The sequence below is a fragment of the Panthera uncia genome, chromosome E1, assembly GCF_023721935.1.
Source record: "Panthera uncia isolate 11264 chromosome E1, Puncia_PCG_1.0, whole genome shotgun sequence".
Taxonomy (NCBI): Eukaryota; Metazoa; Chordata; class Mammalia; order Carnivora; family Felidae; genus Panthera; species Panthera uncia.
Window position 1 is genome coordinate 18611743 of NC_064814.1, and position 15351 is coordinate 18627093.

At 50.1% G+C, this 15351-nt stretch overlaps 1 protein-coding gene across 1 annotated transcript in view; it reads right to left on the reverse strand.

The window, feature by feature from the left end:
* Nucleotides 1–15351, reverse strand: part of PRKCA (protein kinase C alpha) — a 424558-nt gene that overhangs the window by 42960 nt on the left and 366247 nt on the right. Inside the window, exons 9-13 of the mRNA XM_049637684.1 lie at nt 15060–15197; nt 13826–13999; nt 11816–11907; nt 9255–9317; nt 8232–8370 (exon numbers count right to left, since the gene is read on the reverse strand). Of these exons, the coding sequence (XP_049493641.1) occupies nt 8232–8370; nt 9255–9317; nt 11816–11907; nt 13826–13999; nt 15060–15197 (606 nt within the window). The remainder of the gene's footprint in view (nt 1–8231; nt 8371–9254; nt 9318–11815; nt 11908–13825; nt 14000–15059; nt 15198–15351) is intronic.

Sequence of the window (15351 nt, forward strand, 5' to 3'; positions counted from 1 at the left end):
GATTCTGTGTCTCCCTCTCTCTCTCTGCCCCTCCCCCACTCATGTTCATTCTCAAGAATAAATAAACATTAAAAAAAATTTTTTTTTAAAAAGTGTCCTGGTTTAGATAATAAATTATGTGGTTGCCTTACTCATGAGCATGATATCTGCCTTGTGTACTTTAATATGATGAAGGTGTATGAAATGTCTTGTTTTGGGTAATATGTTTTTTCCCTAAGCTGAGATATTTGTTTAGTGGAGTTAGGAGGTCATTGATAAAGACAGTCTTGTGGAAGTCTGGGTGATCTCAAGGCTGACGATTTATAGACTAGAAAAGAGCCCTATGTGTTTGTGCTTGCATCAGAAACACAAGACTGGTGGATATTACTTAGCTTGTCTGGGTTAAACTGAATTTTCATTGCTCAAAGATAATTTTGCATTTATGTCTGATTTTTATTTTTATTAAAAAAATTTTTTTTAATGTTTATTTTTGAGAGAGAGAGAGAGAGAGAGAGAGAGAGAGAGAGAGAGAGAGAGAGGCAGAGCATGAGCGGGGGAGGGGCAGAGAGAGAGGGAGGCACAGAATCCGAAGCAGGCTCCAGACTCTGAGCTGTCAGCACACAGCCTGACACGGGGCTCGAACCCACGAACCGTGAGATCGTGACCTGAGCTGAAGTCGGACGCTTACCCGACTGAGCCACCCAGGCGCCCCTGTTTTTACAGGATTTTAACAGATCCCCAAATGAAAGGCCAATGAATGCAGCCACAGCACATGGGGAACCCCATGAGGGCTCTGCAAACAAGTCTGGGGACTGAGGGCAGCTTCTTTGCAGTGATGGAGGGAGGCACTCGCGGGGTACAGCTGAGCCCACCTCTGCAGTCCCCTTCTCCGGGGAGAACAGCCACTATGAGGGGCAGCAGACCGGCCCTGGGTTCGAGCCCAGGTCTGCCCTGAATTGGGGCCGTGGGAAAAAAATGACCGCATCTCGTTGCACCTTGGGCTCGTCATCTGGAAAACAGAGCCACTGACACCAACCTCGTAGAGCTGACTTAAATAGAAGACAGAATCAGCGAGGCGCTCTGCCTTGGGTCTAGCTAACCCACGAGAAGCTGGCTTATCTCGAGGAAGAACCGGAAGGGAGTCGGGAAGAAGGATGGGGCCCGCAGAGGCCTCGGGGACCACAATGTCACAGAGGGGGCCAAGTGCTCCGGAGAACAGGGCTACGCTGATAAAACCCTGAGGCCAGGTGAACTAAGAGACAGAGCTGCAGGCAGATGATAACATATGTGAGACAATATAACCAGCATAATTCCTGGAAAGGATCTGAGGACAGTCACACAATTTAAGAAGAACCACCCAAGGGAAAGCCTGGTCTTGGCTCTTTAAATATTTCTTGGGGAAGGCGGCTGCTTCATGTTCTTCTGCAAAGCCAGACGCATCGGACCGTGACCTTGCACAGAGGGGGCACTGGCCCCCGAAAGCAAGCAAGCCACCCTTCGGCTTATCATTCTCCTTTAATGAAGCACTTCTCGGCTCGCCGGTGTGGCGTGGGGCCGGGCTCGGAGGCGCCGATCCTGGAGGCGCCCTGGCTGGTGCCGACTGGCTGCTCTCCCTCTCCCACTGCCCCCCTTTCTTCTCAGCTGCGCAAGGCCTAATTTACTGCCTGGCTGCGTGCACCTCGTCAGTTCTTTTCTCATTTAACCATCAGACCCGTTTTCATCTCCATCCCATTCTACAACTCTCCCCAAAGGCCAGGACGTGTCTCCTGGGGCGTTGATATTCTGGCACTTTGGGCCGTCCTTGGGACCCAGGCTGATGGCCCACCATTTTGGACACTCGGGGGCCCCCAGTGCACCAGCTCTCGTGGGTCGAGGACGTGAGGCACGTGGCTGTCCCTTGCAGCCCGTCTCGTGCCACCAGCATCAGCTCTTGGGAATCACCTTGGGATTCACCTGCTGGCAGCCTTGGGGATCACCTAATGACCTGCCACGGAGTTCCTGACCTCTCAGTGCCACAGCCTCAGCTCTGCTCTGTGGCCGAGCCCCTCCTCCACAGCAGGGACATGGCATGCTGCACCTGCTTTTCCCAGATACGCTCCACCCACCAGGTACTGCTCCAGACCCCGGGGCTAGGGGCTCCGCAGCAAACAAAACACAGTGATTCTGCTATGGGGGGCCGGGCGGGCTAGACAGACAGACAGACAGACAGACAGACAGACACACACACACACACACACACACACACACACACACACACACAAGTCCCGACAGGGTGTATCCGAGGGTGATGAATACCATGGAAGGAGAGTAGGGAGGCGGGCAAGAGTGCTGAATGGGGGCCGGAGGTCTGCAGGTTTAAACAGAGTCACCAGGAAAGACGGCCTCCTGCAGGTGACATCTGAGCTGAGGGGCAGGAGGAAGCCACGCGGAAGGGGGAAGGATATGCCAGGTAGAGGGAACGAGAAGAGCGAAAGCTCTTGGAAGGGTCTGGCGAATTTGGGGAGCGGAAAGGAAGCCAGTACAGCTGGTCTGGGGAGATAGGGGTGAGGGGTGGAGGGTGAGGTGAGAGATGATGTTAGAGAGGGAAGGGGCGCAGACAACAAGGATCTCGGGCCACCGTGAGGACCTCGGCTTCTTCAAGAGGTCTAATTCAGAGACGAACCCCCCTCCTCAGCCCCCGTGGCAGCGTCCTGCCCTTCTGTCACTCTCCTCCACCCCCCACCCCCAACTGAACCTCATCCCAACTCTCCTGTTCTGACAGACACTGTTCTCTGGCCTCACTCACCTGTTCCCACTGCCTGCTCGGTCACTTCAGGTGGCCTGTGCAGGTGACTGGCCCCGGATGGGCCCCAGCCTGCAGCAATCTCTGTTCCCCTGCACCCAGAGAACTGTGTCTTGCTGGGCAGTTACTGCGTGTGTGTGGGTCACCGGCTGTCCCCACTGAGCGGAGCAGGGCACCTCCTGCCCCCAGGTCCCTGCCTACCCCTCCCAGTGAGGATGACTTCCACGTTCTTCCTTCCTCCTGCTTCCTTATCCCATTCCCTCCTGACCTGTGGGATGCTCTCTCCCCACCCCCCCAGCCCCCTTCCACACACACATACCCTCTATCTTCATTCTTCCTCGCTCTGAGCATGTTCCCTCTGCTCTAGAAACATGCTCAGCCTTACTGATGCCTCCTTCACCTCGCTTCCCTGGGAGTGACCGTCTATCCACCATCCCCCTGATCATTTATCATACGTTCCCCTAAGTTCCAGCCTGGCGGCTGACGCCCACCCTCCACTCAGCGTCATCTGGCTTCTGCTGCATCATCACCACATGCTCTTAGGGACGGCTGGCTCCCCGTGGCCAGATCCCCTCCCACCCCCACCTCCTTGACCTCTGCCGTCCCTGGCCATCTCTGAGTTCGTGAGCACTTACCTTCCTTGTGTCTAAGACCCTATGGCTCCCTAGTCCTTCCGCTTCTCTGGATGCCCCTTGGTCTTTTTCCCCCCATTCCTAAAATGTGGCTCCCCCAAATGTGACCCTTGAACCCCTCCAGAACAGGTCACAGCTGGTGGCCCGTTGGCTGAATCTTACCTCTGTCCATTGCTCTTACTTTTTTCTTTTTTGAAGTTTATTTATTTATTTTGAGAGAGAGAAAGCACGAGTCGGGGAGGGGCAGCGAGAGAGGGGGAGAGAGAGAATCCCAAGCAGGCTCAGTGCAGAGCCTGATGTGGGGCTTGACCCCATGAACCGTGAGATCATGACCTGAGCAGAAGTCGAACGCTTAACTGCCCCTCTCTTAATACGTTTTACACCCAACTTTGAACAATTGGGCAAATTTTACATAAAAGTGCAGACTTCTGGCGGCTGTCATAGGCAGTACGGGGCTGGCCTTCCCATAGGGATGGAAGGAGAAGCCACATTCCCCTAGGATGGGTCTCCAGCTCCCTGACCTCATCCAGCCCCCAACCCTCACAGGAGTCTGCACATCTGCTTGTGGCCGGCGGGCTGTAGGCTGGCTACTGTGCGTACAGACTGTTCTGGTTCCCTTGGCCACGTGGGGGGTGCCATCTGCTCTTGCCGAGGGGAACGCCGTCTCACCCACGTCCCTCACCCCACGTCTCTCCTGGGTTGCCGTGGCCCATTTCAAACTGCCTCCAGCTCCAGGCCCCTCCCAGGTCCTCGCTGGCCCCCTTTCTGTGCCGAGACTGCCAGGGACTCAGCAGGCACTCTCCTGGCTTCCCAGGGGTCTGCCCAGCTGTAACAGCAGGAATACACCCCCCGAGTCACTGACCGCAGGTAGACAGAACCGTGACTCCGGTCCCCAACTCCGGGTCAGACGGACGAGGGGAGTTTTCGCTGATCTCTGGAGGTGGGGCCACAGGTGGAAAGAATACCAGGGCTCTAGGGTCAGAATGTCTCAGGTCCAAATCCTACCTCTGCCTGTTATCAGCTGCTGTGTGGCCTGGGGCGGGTCACTTCATCTCTGCTCATGTACAAAATTCGACAAAACAGAAGATGTGCTGGAGGGTCTGGTACAGAGTAGTCACTATGTCATGGGTCACTGCCCCTGCCACAGAGAGGGTTCCGCGTGGCACAGTACCACATGGGGTACTCAGGGGTCCGCCAGCCAGAAGCCAGCCCTCTCCCTGCCGCCTCTCTTTCTTCCAGGAAACAGTGGGCAGTGCTAGTGTTCACAGTCCGATTCTGAGCTGCCGGGGGGTCCTGACCCTGCAACGGGACTTCACTTTCAGGTGGGGGATTAAATCCGGATGGTGCTTCTGTGCGCCCTTCTCAGGGGCTCGCGCCCACCCCAGAGAATCCTCTCTATGCCAAAGCCAAGAGTACCGGTAACGTCAGGTGCGGGAATCATTTTCTGATTAGTGCCCCTTCGGTGGGTGTCCAACTCAATGCCAGAAGTCCTGTCTGTTAGTGACATTTTCTGCCTTAGCTTATCTTCACCGGTTAAGGAGATGCCACAATGTTAATCCATTTCAAGGGTTTTGAACAAACAGTCATAAATATTTGAGCCTCTGCTTTGCCTATTAAGGGAAATGCCATCGAAGATAATTATTTTTACGTCTGCCTGACAGAAAGATTTACACAGAGGACAGAATTATATTACCCTCTGAGCAAAATTCAGAAACCGTGAACCTAGATGGTCCTCGTCTTCACTGCGATTATTCCTATGGCTGAATATGCCGAATTCCTGGACCCGGAGGGGGAAAATGCCGGCAAAAGGTAAGACAACCTACGATTACCGCGCAGTGAGTCCCCCAAATGGTTCAGCTTATTTTTCAACGAAAGCCAACTAGGATCTAAACACGGACTTTGGGGTCTGTTGGCGTGAGGGTCACGTTTTCCACACTGTAAGGCATGTCAAGGACAGGGCCCCGTGGGATACGCTACCCCAGTGGCACCCTGCTTGGCACGGTACGTGTGTGGAGTGCTGAGCCCACGAATCACTCAGCATCAGAGCAGCGGTTTAACGACGTGGGCAGTACGACGGCCGGCGGGCAGCTTGAGCCTGATGGTGAAGCCTGGTTCACGCACTTCTCAGTAATGTGGCCTCAGACCCTCACTGCCTCGGGCACCTCATCCGAAACATGCCGTGAGGACCACCGAGGGAGGCTGTGCAGAAGACCGTAAGGGGTTCACAGTGCAATGTGGCGGATGAGTCAAGTGAACGATGACCACGGCAGGACCAACTTGTCTCGCGCCAGACAACGCTCTGAGCTACGGACAATGACCTCATGAGGTCCACATTATTATCCCCACTTCACAGGTGGGGGAACTGAGGCACGGGATACTTAAGCAACCTGCCCAGGTGGCTGAGGTGCACTAAAATATGATGACGGCAGTTCTAGAAAGGGCTCAGGTGAAAAAGCCAATCTCCAAAGGTTATATACCGTACGACTCCCTCGAGTGACATTCTCGAAATAACAAAGTTATGGGATGGAAAATTGGTGAGTGGTTTCTGGGAGGTGGGGATGGGGACAGGAGGAGGTGGGCGTGGCTATAAAAGGCTCCTAGGAAGGGACAGAACCATACCATCTCCTGACTGTGGTGCTGGAGAAATGAATCTATACACGTGATCACGTTGCACAGAACTAAACATACACACAAATGAGTACAAGTTAAAAAAGAAAAAAAAAAAAAAAAGCTCCAAAGCTACCAAGATATGTTACAGAAGCATGTTTACGTGTACTTGGAGGAGGAGAGTGGGAGTTTATCAAATACAGTTAGATGAGACACCATCATGAGTGTGGCGGGATGCGCCGTGTCCCCTTCCCCAAAGGTGGGTGCATCTGAATCCGGAATCTGTGCATATGTTAATTTTACTTGGGAAAAGGGATTTTGCAGATGTGATTAAGGATCCTGAGACAGAGGGACAAACCTGGGTTATCTGGGTGGGCCCCATGTAATCACAATGGTCCTTAGGAGAGGGAGGCTATGGGGTTGGGGTCATAAAAGACAGAAATGGTAAGTAAAGACACTACGCCATGGACTGTAGCCACGTAGAGACTGGAAAAAGGCAAGGCAACAGGACTACCCCCCCACCCCCCCCACCCCAGAGCTTCTGGAGGGAGCTTAGCCTTGCCAACAACTTGACTTTGACCCTGTGAGACTGATTCTAGACTTCTGGCCCCCAGAGCCTTAAGATAACAAATTTGTATTGTTTTAATCCACTAACTGCAGGGCTATTCTTTGTAGCAGCAACAGGAAACTAATACAATGAAGAACATTAGAAAAAAAAAAAAAGGACAACAAACATCAATTGTTTGGAGCGGTTCATCTCTGTGGGAGGCTGTCATCCCCGGGAATATCAGGTGGCTGAGGTGTTACTGAACACAGGAAGCTATTTGTTTGATCACAGAGACTGGGTCTTAATGGAGATGAAGTTCAAACCACCTTTCTTCCAAAAACACTGCCATTCCCTGTCACCACACTCTTGTAGGAGCTGGTGGGTGTTAAATGGAACAGGCACAGAAGGTGTCAGAATAAACACTGCATCAGGAAGTTGTATTTTTACTGTATGATCTTCCCCATTCTTGGTGCTTGAAAAATATGACACTTCAAGCTCACGTGATGCCTGGAGATCGTGATGCATGAATTCTTTGGTGGGGGGAGGGGAAACCCCACTAAGTTATGTATCAAGATAATATGTCACCTTTGTGGTTGAGAATTTAAGTTTCTTAGTAAATGTTCTAAGTCTATGTCTCCACACTGTCTGGGCATGTAACAAACAAACAAGCTCTTACTTAACAAAGGGAAAAAAATTTAGCTTCCCTTTTGGAATCCTGGCTACCACCGAGGGTCTATTGGGTGCAGAACACCGTATTTGGCATTTCTGTCCTCAGAGCGATTATACAGGTGTAGAATCTCTAACTTGCCGCTGTGGAAACAGGGCTGCAGAGAGCTTAAGTGACTTGCCTGAGTTCCCACAGCCTGCAGAGAAGAGAGTCAGGACCGAAGCACACACTGGGCTGATTCCTATGCGCGTGTCTTTTTCAAGATACCTACTGCCTCTAAGATAAACATTTGGGGCAACAGGTTAAATAAATGCCACACAAGCTGCCAACAGCTAGCGCGAGAGCTCCGCTAGAGGGAAGGATGACCTGACTTTGTTACTTTCTGTCATGCTGCAGCTCAGCTGGGAAGAAACTGTTGCAGCCACAGGGCTGTGTGTGGGGACAGAAAGTTGGCTACACAGTGACCCAGGGTTACAGCCCACCCAGTCGCTGGCGTGTAGGAAGATTCACAATAGGAAGAAGAGTACTCAGTATGTATCGTAACAAAGATGAAGCAACGTGGCCACTGTTGCAAACACACATCTTGGAACCACTCCCTTTACGACCGCGCGGAAATGTTCATGATCAATTCCAGGGTGTCATTTAGAGAACCAGTCACTTGGATTTTACCAAAAAGCCACCATCGGAACCACCTTCTGACCCAGTTTTCCCAGGCGGAACATTTTTACGAGCCAGATCCCCCTTTCTCTGCCCAACGGTGTAGCTTAAATTGTTTTGACCGTGACCGTGTAAGAAATCTATTTCATTTACCACACAACACGGCTCCACGAAACAAGACATATCCTTACCGTGTGGCGAGCTCTCGTACTTGTTTTCTAATTTGCTCTAGTTTAGTTCAGTCCGTTTTGTGCTCACTGACCTAGGGATTCACTAATGATTCTCTGCCCCGGCGAGAATTGATTGTAGTTGCTATTTGAAAGGTCTGGTCTAGAAAACAAGGGGAATCGGGGTCCCTACCTCTGGAGCAATGTAATCTGGAGTCCCACAGAAGGTCCTGGTTGTGACTCCGTCCATCATGTGCTCTTTGCACATCCCGAAGTCAGCAATCTTGATATGCCCTTCTGAGTCCAGCATGACATTGTCTAACTTCAGATCCCTGCAAGGAAGCAGGACAGCATCAGCGTCCTTCCCGTGACACTACGTGGTTTGCTCTGGGGCCACTGAGACCGAAGGATATTTGACTAGCTACCATCTCAATGGCATAGAACTATGGGTCCCAGGAGAGCTGGGACAAGGAAATAACTCTTTCTTTTTCTGTTTTTAATCTCCAGAGAGAGCTTAACATAGTGCCTAGGACACAGTAGGTAGTTAATAAATGCACACCGAATCAATGACTGAATGGTTGCACTAGTGATCCCCAACCTCGGCTGAGCATGATTCTAATTTAGCAGATCTGGGCAGATCTCAGTCAGATGATTTACTAATATCACAGGAGGGGTGCCTGGTGCACAGCCAGGTTTGCAAAATCACAGGTTTAGAACAACCTCATTGGGTCACACAAGTGTCCCTTCCACGTGTCTGCTGTATGTCTTTTACTCTTCAATTAACACCAGAATTCTTTCTTTGGCATCAGACTCTCACTGTAGATAACAACCTAAAGGACTTAATTCAATGGTTTTCTTTCCCCTGCCTCTCCCTAGCTCCCCACGTTCCTCTCCTGCCGAGCATCTATAACAGAAATTCGTTTTCCATTGCTCCCTGACCTCCGTTCCAAAAAAAGGCAGAGGAAGGAGCTGCCAGGGGAGAGGAAAAAGCATGTTTTCTTGTGGGAAGCAGAAGCGAGACAGAAAATCTTTTGACATCCGGAAATCAGAAAGTGGCTCTGATTTGCCAGGAGGCTGCCGACAAAGGTGGGTCCCAGCAGGTCTCTGTTACCTCAATGGGTAGCAATTCTGCGTCTTAAGTCCCCACTACAGAATTACGCACACACAGAGGTGCAGGGGTCCGTCGCAGTGCTGCGGGCAGGGATTCAGCACGCACCTGTAAATGATTCCTCTTTTATGAAGAAAGAACAATCCAATGGAGATCTCTGCCGCATAAAATCTGCAGAAGGAAATGCTGGTCAGGTCTCTGGCTTGCTCTTTGGATTCCTGAATGTCTCGTACCCTTCTAGTTCAGGCATCAAAGAGATACTAGAATGTTAGAAGATCCCGGGACGCTCAGAGATCAGCATGGCCCTACCCATGACTAACTCTTTGCCCTTCCCTCTGCCGTTTCACCACTCCAACCTCCCGAGGCATTTTACAGCTACTAAGTCAATGAGACAGGTTTATTACCTGTCTGGAAACCAACACTTCTTGTCTGAGATGGGTGGACAGGTAATTTACTGCTTAAACGAAATTTCGAATACAATCTTTTAAAGAGTGGCTGCTGGACTATTTTGTGTCAGGACTCGGGTAGAGTGGAGAAAACTGCCATTTTCCTATTTGTGGACAGTGCCTAGTGAGGCACCCTGTAGCTGGTGAATTCACCCCCCCCCATCCTCGCCCCAAGTGCTGAGATAAAGGGGACATGCACCGTGATTCATACTCGAGTTTACCCTTTTAAATAATTCATAATAAACTCAGAGTAAATGCTGAAAGAGGTTTTAAAATTTGCAGAGTGTTTAGGAATCTTTGAAGTCTGAGAAGCCACAAGACTGTGCCTGTGCAAACATCACACCCAGGAGGCTTAAAATAAGCAGAGAGCAACCTCTCTAATGATAAGGACCAAACTCTTACTGGGGATGGGGGTGGGGGGCACCCCTAAGGTCCGGCAGGAGAAGGACGGGATGGGGGGAAGGAAATGAGACGGGATTCCGGGCAACTTTTACATTATCTTTCATGCTTTCCTGTATTTTGAAAATAAACACTTTCCAGGAACTCAAATACAATGTTAAGGCCACCGAACGAGATGCCTTAATGTTACCTTGCAACCTAAGGTCGCTATTCTGCCACTTACTCTTTCCAGCTCTGTGTTATCAAGCTTTACTTTATAATCCGAGCATTTTAATGCTTTGTAAGTACCAGAATAAGAGAGGAGATAAAGACAGGCATTTCTGAAAACTGAAAAGCAAAAAATAAAACCAGAAACCAAAAGAATCCCCCTTTGCATTAAAAAAAAAATTTTTTTTTAAACATTTATTTATTATTGAGAGACAGACACAAAGCATGAGCAGGGGAGGGGCAGAGAGAGGGGGAGACACAGAATCCGAAGCAGGCTCCAGCACAGAGCCCGACTCGGGGCTCGAACTCACAAACTGTGAGATCATAACCCGAGCCGAAGTTGGTGGCTTAACCGACTGAGCCACCCAGGCACTCCTCCCTTTGCATTTTTTTAAGCTTGTTACCACAGAATTCCCTCTTCTACCTTTAGTTCATCTTCCCTGAGACAGATCAACCAACCCGCAGAGACCAAACACTCTACAGACTTAGCTTTTAGACTGAACATGGGCCAGAATCCCATTAACATTTGCTAACTTAATTAATCAGGGCACGTGCCCACTATGCATCCTCGCTGAGGGAAATGAAAGAGCTGTTTGTATAGATTTGCTTCTGCTGAGTGCCCTGTGACCTCCTGGCCCCTGAAAAATGGTTTGCTCTTTCAGGAATCAAAGTCCCTGCCTAGACGGGCAATTCTCTGTCTTCCCCTGGAGCCCATGTCTCTCCCCCACGCTGCTGACTCCTGCGGCCCCGATGAAACCCTCCAAGCGGAGCTCCCGGTTCTCCCCCAGATCCTCTCCTCCTTGGCGGCTGCTCCCTCCCAAACCGAAGATGAAGTATCACCGGAAGAGGTTTCTCTCTTATTTCTCCAGACTGTTTCTCAAAGACCCTAACCCCTCTTTGGATCCAAGGTCAAGACCGAATTAAAGCTCCGTTGTCTCTCCTCTACACAGATTTTCACCAACCCCTTTGCACCGGCCCCTACGCTCCCTCCCTCCTTCCTTCCTTCCGCTCTTGGTCAGCGGGGCTCTGTGAAAACTTAGCCTCAGGGTATCAAGCCCCACTGAGCCCCCCAACAGCCTTCGGTGGTCCTCAGCCAGGTGCTCCACCGGACTCATCATCGGGAGCTCCTCCCGCCCCCCGACCCAATCTCAAACCGTCTTCTGCCCCGCTGGCTTGGGCAAGAACATTCCCTGAAGATGTTCTTTCCTCACTCTCCTCTTTATCAGGGCTTGCATGCTATCTGCGCTGCTTCTAAAGTGACGGCTACACATGACAATTGTCCAGAGACTTCTTCTACTCCACGTCAGGCGGTGAGCTCCCTGAGGGCAGAGAAAGCCTTTCACATCCCAGTGCCTGATGCATCGTGGGTGTGCAATAACTGTTCAGTAACAAGGGCCTGACTCGATCAGTGAGGGTGGAACTGGGGGACGGGGGGAGGATACGCCAGCATCTCCAATTCACCGGAAGCAGAATCAACCTCTCCTTTGGAAGCGCGTAGATGGACCCAGCCAAGAAGTCTGCCCCCTGGGAGGTTCCAGTGCTCAACCCCGAAGTGGCAAAGCCCCATCTTCCACATTTGAGCTGTCTAAATTCAGGGACTTAAAAAAAAATACTCACACTGCTTGTGGTTCCTTAAATTTTCCTACTTGCTGGATGTGGTACATGAGGTCCCCACCGTTGACGTATTCCATGACAAAGTACAGTCGATCCTGAAGACCAAGGTTCAACACGTGAGTAGGGCTTGGCCACGGGCCGAGAGGCTTCCTTCACTCCACTCTTTCCAGACTCTGCTTGGCTTTTGCATTAGTTAACAAACTGTGGGCCATGCTGGCAGAGCTGATCAGTGGAGCCGAGCCCTTGGAGATTTTTCTTCCCCGATAAAAAATACGTAATGAACCCTAGTGCACGAGGGCCTTGGGAAGTATAAAGTCATTATGTAACTCTGAAATAATGGCCCTCTGCCAACATATCTGCCCCCTTCTGGTTCCGTTTGCTCCCTGTTACAGTAATGGCCTCACACGCTCTTCCCCTTTCTCCTGCACACATACTGCACGTTTAACGGATGCTGTGAAGAATCCTTATGGGCCGATTATTGACTTTTAACCGGTGTTTCTGGTTTGCAGCGTCTGGGGGGCAAGCCACAGCGATGCAGTCATATGTCTCACTGGATGCTTCTGGAAACAAATCTCATGAGCTAGGTTGGGCTCCTAAATTATAAATGTTCAATACTGTGGGGGAGGGAACTATAACTGGAGAGGTTAACCAAATGTTCTTTTGCATCCATAACAGGCCCAAACATTGTTTCTTATTTTCTGTCACTGGCGTGCTAAGTGTCGGCACAGCACACCCAAGTGAAAGCCAACCTCGGCTCGCTTCTAGACATCATCACCATTTCACGGAGGTTATGAAACATTCAAGTGTTGCACAGGGAGGGACAAAATGATGAAGCGGCTGCTGACAGCCGGGAAACAGCTCCAGAAGCTTCTATCTCTAGCTTTCCTGTTAGGAATTTTAACTCCATCTTTATTTCTATGTTTTGTTTCTTTCCAGAGCTGAAACAGTGTTACCAGTGTCCTGACTAGGAGGACGGGACCTGGGCTGGGGTTCGGAGACATGGACCCCTCTCTGGCACATCGCTCTTCCCTCCCTGGCCAAGAGATTTTAAGGAGAAACGTTAAGACAGTAAGTCATTTTCTGGCCAGAAGGAAGTTGAAAATAATTAAACTCATAACAGTAATAATTATAGCCACTTATTACTGAGTCATATCTTAGCAAGGGCAGCCACCGAGGAGTAGAAAGCCTGTCTTTGGTGCCACAAAAAAAGTTTGTATTTCTTGCAGGGCACTGGCAAGCTCCATGCCAGGAGCTTGGCTGATCAGTGTTTTGGAACTTGTTTTGTGTCCTCTTTTTAGTTTTCCTGTAAGACAGGGCTGGGCAAACTTTCTGTAAAGGGCTAGAGACAGTAAATACTTCGGGCTCTGTGTGGGTCTTGGAACTATTCTACTCTGCCTTCATAGCCTGAGAGCCACCGTGGATGATAAGAACATGAAGGAATGTGGCTGTGTTCCAAGAAAACAATTCATGGCCACTGAAATGTGAATTTCATCTAATTTACGCATGTCACAAACTATCATTCCTTGTGGGTTTCTTTCCTCTCTAACCTTTCTTAGAGCTCACGGGCTGTCCAAAACAGACCAGATGGCCAACCCTGCTGTGTGCAGGAAATAAGAATACACCCTTTCAGGAGATCAAGTTTCCTCATGTTCCGAGGCTATGCTTGGCAACTGATCAGTAGCCTTAAAAAGCCGGGACCGTGAGTTAGTTTATTGGTTTTGTATCCTTAGGTCCTAGCACAGTGCCTGGGATAACAAAAACCTTTCATGCAAATGTCTGCTGAATTCAACAGCATTAATGCCACGTCTCTCAGTAGGGCACATCCCAGAGAGGGGACACCCCAAAGCTACCGGTGGTGCAACAATGGGAGGTTGTTCCCAGCTTATGCCTTTCTTCAGCCTTCTCCACTGGAGTAAGGTTGATTCAGACGCTTGGAACACTCCGGTTCAGGGGTCACCCTTGGTAGCACATGCCGTGTGTTGTGCTACAGGTATGCACTCCCAGGGTCCTTACCACCGTCTGGAAGCAGGAGTGAAGCTGTGTCAGGAACGGGGGCTTGTCAAGCAAGGCCAGGACTCGCTTCTCCACCATGGTGCACTCCACGTCGTCATCCTGAATCACCACGTCCTTCTTCAGGATTTTGATGGCATACAGTTCTTCTGTCCCCTTCCTGTCAGCGAGCATCACCTGGGAGCAGACGGAAGGCAACCTGAAAACTCTGACCCTGTGTCTGGTACCGGGGGTAGGGGAGGAACCTGGTCAGGTGACCACTCAGACTGTTCTAGTTTGCGCAAGTTTATAAATGTGTGATATAAACATATTCATAAAGTTCCATTTTGTGTGTGAATTTTGAGATACTGCACGTCAGTGTAGATTAAATTCCTCCAGCCCTGTGTAATTTAGAAACTGTTGGGATTTGCACCCTGTGTAGGCTACGGCCCCATGATGGCGCTATTGTGGCTGCTAAAAGGAACATACACGGCCCTCAGCATTAGTCTTGAAGGGTGCACACTTTTCAGGAGCATCCTTTGTACAAAAATGGGACTGACCTTTATAAGCTTCTCACGAGTCAGGAACCAAGACAGAAAAAGGCAGGATGGAAATCGCTTCCTGGATCTACCATGAGATTTGGGGCCAGAGAAGCCAAATGTGGTCATGTAGGTTGATCACTGAAGAAAACCCAGTTCAGCATCTCTTAATTATTACATTCACTTACTACAAATCAACTTTTAATTTTTAGTTGTGAAAAGTAATCATTCAGCTAACATTTTGGAGCACCTGCTTTGTTCTCAACCCTGAAATGGTAACATACAGTGAACCCTCTGTAGCTTTTTTTTTTTTTTAAGTTTATTTATTTATTTTTAAAGGGAGGGGAGAGGCAGAGAGAGAGAGAGAGAGAGAGAGAGAGAGAAGCAGAGAGAATCCCAGGCAGGTTCCACACTGTCACTGCAGAGCCTGATGCAGGGCTTGTACTCATGAACCATTAGATCGCGACCTGAGCTGAAGTTGGATGTTTACCCGACTGAGTCACCTAGGCGCTCCCTCTCTGTAGCATTTTGGATACATTTGTTTTTAAAGACATTAAGCGGGGGTGGGGGTGGGCAGGGGACATCTAAGAAACAGGTACAGAGACCAGGGAAATCTCGACGGCTGTTCTAGAAACCTCAGGGGGCCCAGGATGAATCCCAGCATTCTCTGCAAAAGCCTCCCCCACCCCACCCCCCATCCCAGACAACTGCCCTCTCACCTTTCCAAAACTCCCCTTCCCCAGCACCATGAGGAAATTGAAGTCTGTGAGTTTCACTCTGTCAAGGTTGTTGGAAGGTTGTCTCCTGTCTTCTGAAGGAGTGATGACTTTGTTACCAGCAGGGCCGAGCTTCGCTTTCTAAACAACAAGCACACACACACACACAGGTGAAAACAATGGGTCACTGTTTTTCCCCCCAGGAAAAAGAATGCATTTAAGGAAGCTTGATGTGAGGTGTGAGGTGTGAGGTGGGAGGTGGGATGGGGGCAAGAAAAGAAATCACAGGGTGATG